The sequence below is a fragment of the Oryza sativa genome, chromosome 8 (assembly GCF_034140825.1).
Source record: "Oryza sativa Japonica Group chromosome 8, ASM3414082v1".
Lineage (NCBI taxonomy): Eukaryota > Viridiplantae > Streptophyta > Magnoliopsida > Poales > Poaceae > Oryza > Oryza sativa.
The window spans coordinates 19,056,444-19,063,501 of record NC_089042.1 but is presented as its reverse complement, the minus strand read 5'-3'; the positions used below and the strand labels follow the sequence as shown (position 1 = coordinate 19,063,501).

The 7,058-nt window shown below is 46.4% G+C and overlaps 1 protein-coding gene across 1 annotated transcript; it reads left to right on the top strand.

Moving 5' to 3' along the window:
• Positions 1–576: 576 nt before the first annotated feature.
• On the top strand, positions 577–5,436 carry LOC107281950 (uncharacterized). Its single transcript, XM_015793791.1, has 4 exons — positions 577–4,309; positions 4,406–4,480; positions 4,766–4,923; positions 5,014–5,436. The coding sequence occupies exons 1-4, from the start codon at positions 577–579 to the stop codon at positions 5,434–5,436; spliced, it is 4,389 nt and encodes a 1,462-aa protein (XP_015649277.1).
• The last annotated feature ends 1,622 nt before the right edge of the window (positions 5,437–7,058 follow it).

The window sequence follows — 7,058 nt, the reverse complement described above, 5'->3', positions numbered from 1 at the left end:
TCTCTCTCTCTTCCTTTTTCGTTTTTATTCTCTCTCCCCCTTTACTCTCCTCGATCTCCTCCCATCCCCTCTCTCGGCCTCTTTTTCTCCTCCCCACCCCTCTCTCTCTACTCTCTCTCTCTGCGCGCTACCGTGTCATGACGACTACTTCACCTGATCCACCCAAAGGCACGGATGATCAAGGCGACGAACCAATCTCACACAATGGGCAGAGAAGGAAGTCTGCGCGGGAGAGACAGCCTAATAGATTGTATAACTCGAGTGTGTGGACCCAGTGATGTTGGGCTGGGCCACGGGGAGTGAGAGAGGCCCATTAGCGCAGTGCTATAAGAGGCCGGCAGGGAACAGATTGAAGCGAACATTGTAGAAACACTTTTCTGAAACTACTTCAAATCTCTCCCTGTTCTTGCTATTCTTCCCCAAATTCCTCTTCCTCTGCTGCTCTCGTTCTCATCTCAATCCCAAAATTCCTCCTCGCTAAACCCTAATTCTTAGAAGTCGTGACAATTTGGTATCAGAGCCGCTACCCTGGAGAAGCCACGCTACACATCTCGATTGCAACTCCAAGTCGAAGCTATGGAGAAGCAGAACGTGGATTTCGGCAAGGTGCTCTTGGAGATCCAGGAGTCGTTGGTGGCGCTGAATCATGCACAAGCCGAGACTCAAGCGGCGGTCGTCAAGTTGGAACAAGGAGCCAGCAGTTGGAAACCTCAAGTGGAAGCCGCGGTTCAAGAGCTGCGTGGGGAGGTCGAAGAGATCAAGCAGCAATTGGATCTCATTGGCAAATCACAGCAAGCTTCCGCATCGGCGTCTTCCCCTTGGGTTCCGTCGACAGACGGGGAAAGGAAGGCGCCACTGCTGCCCACGCCACCGCCAAATTCTCTTATGGCCTCGGTGGAGGGCGGAAGCAAATCGGCTCAAAGCCATCATCAGCTTCAGAATCACCGGGGAAAGACTTCAGGAGGAAACATGACCCTAGGTCCAACCCCGGTCAAGGGTACGTATGACTCACACTCCTTCCAGTTTCCAAAATTTGAGAGTTCGGGGGTTGAAGGTGGAGAAATTGACTTCGAATTTGGGGAGAGACAATATAATCACCGTGTTCCAAAGTTGGATTTCCCTAAATTCGATGGGTTAGATCCCCAGGACTGGCGCATGAAGTGTGAGCATTATTTCGATGTGAATAACACGTTTCCTGGTTTGTGGGTGAGGGTAGCAACCATCTACTTTGTGGGAAGGGCTGCATCTTGGTTAAGATCTTCTAGAGCTCATTTGCGTTTTCCTATATGGGGGGATTTTTGTGCTGCTGTGTCGGAAAAATTTGATCGCGACCAGCATGAAAATTTGATTAGGCAAATGGATAGTATTAAGCAGTCGGGAACGGTTTGGGAGTTTTATGAGAGATTTGCTGAGCTAATGAATCAACTATTAGTTTATGACCCTGGGGTGAGTGCAAAATATTTGACTCATCGATTCATTGAAGGGCTGCGAAGAGAGATTCGTAATCCTGTACTTTTACAGAGACCAAAGACCCTCGAAACTGCTCTGTCTGTTGCTTTGTTACGGGAAGAGGTGTTGGAGAATCCTCAAGTTTCCAGTGTTAAGGAAGTCAAGAGAATGGAAGGCAACTCTGGTTTTCGATCGGCAGGCAAGGGACCGTGGCCGTTGCCGCAACCACCAGGGAAGAGTGGAAGTTTCTCTTTGATGAATCGTCCTAAAGAGAAGAGAAGCACTGATACTGTTCGCAGTCCAACAAATTCGACAGATAAAGTGACTACTCTCAAGGCTTATCGCCGAGCCCAGGGATTGTGTTATATTTGTGCAGAGAAATGGTCCCCTACTCATAAGTGTTCAGCCTCAGTTCAACTCAATGTGGTTCAGGAGCTGTTCAGTCTCTTTATGGAGGAGGGAGCTCAGGAAAGTCGGGAAACCTCAATTATATCAGATGCTGAAACGGGTGAACTAATGGCAATTTCAGTGCAGGCAGTACAAGGTTCTGAGCCAGATGGAACTATGCGCATTTTAGGACAAGTTCAAGGAAAACAAGTGTTAATTCTAGTGGATTCAGGCAGCTCAGTGAGTTTTATCAGTTCACAGATAGCAGCTGGTCTAAAAGGGATACAATCTCTTCCTCGACAATTGTCAGTCAGAGTTGCTAATGGTGGTACACTCTGTTGTGATGCTATGATTCCTCAGTGTGAATGGCAAGTGCAGGGTCACAGATTTAGAACCACTTTGAGAATTTTGCCTCTTAACAGCTATGACATGATTTTGGGAATGGATTTGCTGAAGGAGCACAGTCCAATGTTAGTTAATTGGTCTCAGAAAACTATCAGAATTAATTTGCTGGGAGCAATGGTGACTCTAACAGGGGTTCAGTCTGAACTGTCTAGGTGTGAATTGTTATCAGCTAAGGAGATGCAGCAATTGCAACAGAAACAGGCAGTAGCCCATATGGTTCAGCTTTGTTCTCTCTCTCAAGATGAGGAATCTGAAGAAATACCAAATGAAATTCAGTTATTACTTCAGGAGTATGCAACTGTTTTTGCTGAACCAAAGGGGTTGCCTCCCACAAGACAATTCGATCACACAATTCCTCTAATACCAGGGGCACAACCGGTGAATGTCAGACCCTATCGTTATACACCCGCCCAAAAAGATGAGATCGAAGCTCAAGTGACTGAAATGTTACAGAATGGCATCATACAACACAGTTCTAGTCCTTTTGCATCTCCTGTACTGTTGGTTAAGAAGAAAGATGGATCATGGCGATTCTGTGTTGATTATCGCCATCTCAACGCGATTACAGTTAAGAATAAGTATCCCTTGCCAATTATTGACGAGTTACTTGACGAATTGTCAGGTGCTCAGTGGTTTACAAAGTTGGATTTGCGAGCGGGATATCATCAGATTCGAATGAAGACTGAAGATGAACACAAAACAGCATTTCGCACTCATAATGGTCATTTTGAGTTTAGGGTACTTCCATTTGGCTTGACTAGTGCACCAGCCACTTTTCAAGGGATCATGAACAATATTCTATCCTCATTACTTCGACGCTGTGTGCTTGTGTTCGTTGACGACATCTTAATCTACAGTCGCACTCTTGCTGACCATATCAACCATTTAAGGGCTGTTTTCCAAATTTTGGTTAAACATGGTCTGAAAGTTAAACAGAGCAAATGCTCTTTTGCTCAACAGAAACTGTCTTATTTGGGTCACAGAATCAGTCCAAATGGGGTTGCTACTGAAGAAGATAAAATAAAGGCTGTTAAAGATTGGCCCACTCCTAAGTCACTAAAGGACTTGAGAAGCTTCCTTGGGTTAGCAGGTTATTACCGAAAGTTTGTGCAAAATTTTGGTATTTTCAGTAAACCATTGACAAATCTGTTGCGCAAGGGTCAGCCTTTCATTTGGAATACTGTGACAGATGCAGCTTTTCAAACCCTCAAGCAAGCACTGATGTCAGCTCCTGTTCTTGCAATGCCGGATTTCTCCTTACCATTTGTGGTTGAAACCGATGCATCAGATAAAGGGATTGGCGCTGTGTTGATGCAGAATGATCACCCTATAGCCTTCCTCAGTAAAGCTTTGGGACCTCGGCATTGGGGTCTTTCTACCTATGACAAGGAGAGTTTGGCTATCATGATGGCAGTGGATCACTGGAGATCATATTTACAACATGATGAATTCTTTATCAGGACAGATCATCGCAGTCTCTCATTTTTGGCTGAACAACGGCTGACCACGCCTTGGCAGCATAAGGCTCTTACAAAATTGTTGGGACTTCAGTACAAGATCATTTATAAAAAGGGTGCTGATAACAATGCTGCTGATGCTTTGTCTCGCTGTCCTGTACCTGAATCTGTTGCTCTATCAGCTCTTTCTGTTTGTGTTCCCGAATGGACACAAGAAGTAATTGAAGGTTATCATCAGGATCCTGATTCTGCCAGTAAAGTTCAAACGCTGTGCATCAATAGTTCTGCCATTCCTGACTTCACACTTAAAAATGGTCTGCTATACTTCAAGGGCAGAATGTGGATAGGACATAATGTGCCTGTGCAACAAAAGATTTTAGCCAATTTGCATACAGCTGCTATTGGTGGACATTCCGGAATTACAGTGACTTATCACCGAATCAGACAACTTTTTGCTTGGACAGGTCTTCGTGCAGATGTTGCAAAATTTGTTCAACAGTGTGATATCTGTCAGAAGGCTAAGGTGGAACATGTCAAGTATCCAGGTGCATTACAACCGTTGCCGGTTCCGGAACAGTCTTGGCAAATTGTTTCTTTGGACTTCATTGAGGGTCTGCCTCGCTCATCCACTTTCAATTGCATTTTAGTGGTGGTGGATAAGTTTTCCAAATATGCGCATTTTGTGGCATTGGCTCATCCTTTCACAGCCTTGGACATTGCTGAGGCATACATGCAGCACATTCATCGCTTACATGGATTACCAGAGGCTCTTATTTCAGATCGTGATAGAATTTTTACTAGCACTCTTTGGACGACACTATTCAAATTGGCTGGCACTCAATTGCGAATGAGTTCTTCTTATCACCCTCAATCCGATGGGCAAACAGAGCGAGTTAATCAGTGTCTTGAAACCTTTTTACGTTGTTTTGTGCACTCCTGTCCCTCTCAATGGAGCAAATGGCTTGCCTTGGCTGAGTATTGGTATAATACTTCATTTCATTCTTCTTTGGGAGCCACACCATTTGAGGTATTGTATGGGCACAAACCTCGTTATTTTGGTCTGACAGCTGCAGCTGCTTGTACAGCACCAGAGTTGGTTGATTGGCTGCATGAAAGGGATAAGATGCAAACTCTCATTCGAGAACATGTGCTGCGAGCTCAAATGAGAATGAAACATCAGGCTGATTTAAAGAGATCGGAGCGCTCCTTCTCTGTTGGCGATTGGGTCTATATGAAGCTTCAACCGTTTGTGCAACAGTCGGTCATCACTCGCACTAATCGCAAACTTTCTTTTCGTTTTTATGGGCCCTTTCAGGTTTTGGCCAAGGTGGGAACTGTGGCTTACCGTCTGGCACTGCCAGATTCCAGTTTAATTCATCCGGTGGTTCACGTCTCCCAACTCAAGAAGGCTTTGGCTCCCGTAGAACGGGTACAGTCTCATTTACCCGTTTTGCCTGCTGATGAAGCTGCAGACATTTCGCCTTGTCAGGTGTTGAATCACAGGCTTGTTCGCAAAGGAGCTAAACTGGTGAAACAAGTTCAGGTCTGTTGGTCCCGCCAAGATCCCGCCGCCGTCACCTGGGAGAATCTTCAGGAACTACGTCAACGCTTTCCACAGGCCGAAGCTTGGGGACAAGCTTCATTTCAAGGGGGGGAGAATGTCATGACGACTACTTCATCTGATCCACCCAAAGGCACGGATGATCAAGGCGACGAACCAATCTCACACAATGGGTAGAGAAGGAAGTCTGCGCGGGAGAGACAGCCTAATAGATTGTATAACTCGAGTGTGTGGACCCAGTGATGTTGGGCTGGGCCACGGGGAGTGAGAGAGGCCCATTAGCGCAGTGCTATAAGAGGCCGGCAGGGAACAGATTGAAGCGAACATTGTAGAAACACTTTTCTGAAACTACTTCAAATCTCTCCCTGTTCTTGCTATTCTTCCCCAAATTCCTCTTCCTCTGCTGCTCTCGTTCTCATCTCAATCCCAAAATTCCTCCTCGCTAAACCCTAATTCTTAGAAGTCGTGACATACCGGCTCCGAGATCGGCTCCGCGTGCACACGTGGCGGGCGCAGACGGCGGCGGGGCCAGCAGCTCAGCGGTTGGCGCATGTGACAACGATGACGATGAGGCGGCGCCGCCGGCTCCGCGTGCACGCGCGGCGGGCGCGGACGGCGGTGGGGCCCCGCACGGCTCTCGGCGGCGGGCGCGACGACGATGACGACGACGAAGCGGCACCACCGACTCCGCATGCATGCTCTGGATCTCAAGCATCTCCTACTCTCTTTCTTCTCTATGGCTGCTACGATAGCAAAGTGGTGTGGTTGTGATGTTGAACTACAGGCTTCCAGTCTCTTGACAATTGCTCTCAAGCTTGAGTTGAATCCCCAGCCAAACCGCTAGTGGTGGCTGCTATTGCTAATGTTCTGGTAGTTGAGACTGCTGTGCTACTAAGAGCATCCACAGTAGTAAAGTAAGGTGTTCTCTATAAAACATGTATATCTCAGCAATAAACTTGATTAATAATAAACCACCTTAATAGATTGTCTACATTGATATCTATAGCTCTCTCATGCATTGCCTCGTTTTTCTCTATAAACTATCTCTAAATTAATAGATAGCTTTGCTCTCTCTCTTCATTTAATATCTTAAAAGTAGAAAAATATGCTGACATGGATCTCTTGTAGAGAGCCTATAGATAACCATTGTGGGTCCCCTAATTTCTCCATGCCGATATAAACGGTGCTTGAGTTCTTGCTCTCTTCTTGCTTTGATCTCACTCGGCTGTTTTTCCTAGAGAGGGTTTCTCTGGCTGTAACTAGTACTACTGCAGGCTGCTTGTTTTTGGTTTCTACTACCAAAATGACTTGGTCACGCGGACGGCGGCGGGCGCCACGACGACGACGACGACGACGAGGCGGCGCGGCCGGCTCCGCATGCACGTGCGCCAGCAGGCCGTGGCTGGTCGCGGCGGTGGCACCCGGGTGCGTGCGGCGCCCGCGGTGATTTTCGCTTTTTTTTAATTATTTTTGGTTATTTTTGTTCCGTGCGGGTGGTATAATTTCACCTTACGGGATAATCGATTATCCCGTGCGGTCCACTTAATCCGACCGCATAGAAAAATGATTATCTCGTGTGGTTGGGTCGCAATATTTCCAGACGTTTTGGTGTAGACGGACAAATCCTCCACACGAAAAAATCATTTTAATCGCACGGAAAAATGCTTTTCGTAGTAGTGTCGTGTTACTACACAGATTAGCAGAAAGTAGGGTAACGTTCCCGGATGAAATTAATCTTTAGGTGACAACATCAAATCGATCACTCCTAAATTGAACCAAATTAATATGTAGTATGTGTA

Bases quoted from the DNA above. Each gene is read 5' to 3' on its own strand.
- LOC107281950 (XM_015793791.1), top strand. From the start codon at position 577: ATGGAGAAGCAGAACGTGGATTTCGGCAAGGTGCTCTTGGAGATCCAG. The intron at 4,310-4,405 runs GTCTGCCTCGCT...ATCCTTTCACAG, and splicing joins TTCTTTGGACTTCATTGAGG to CCTTGGACATTGCTGAGGCA. The intron at 4,481-4,765 runs GTGATAGAATTT...TTGGTCTGACAG, and splicing joins AGAGGCTCTTATTTCAGATC to CTGCAGCTGCTTGTACAGCA.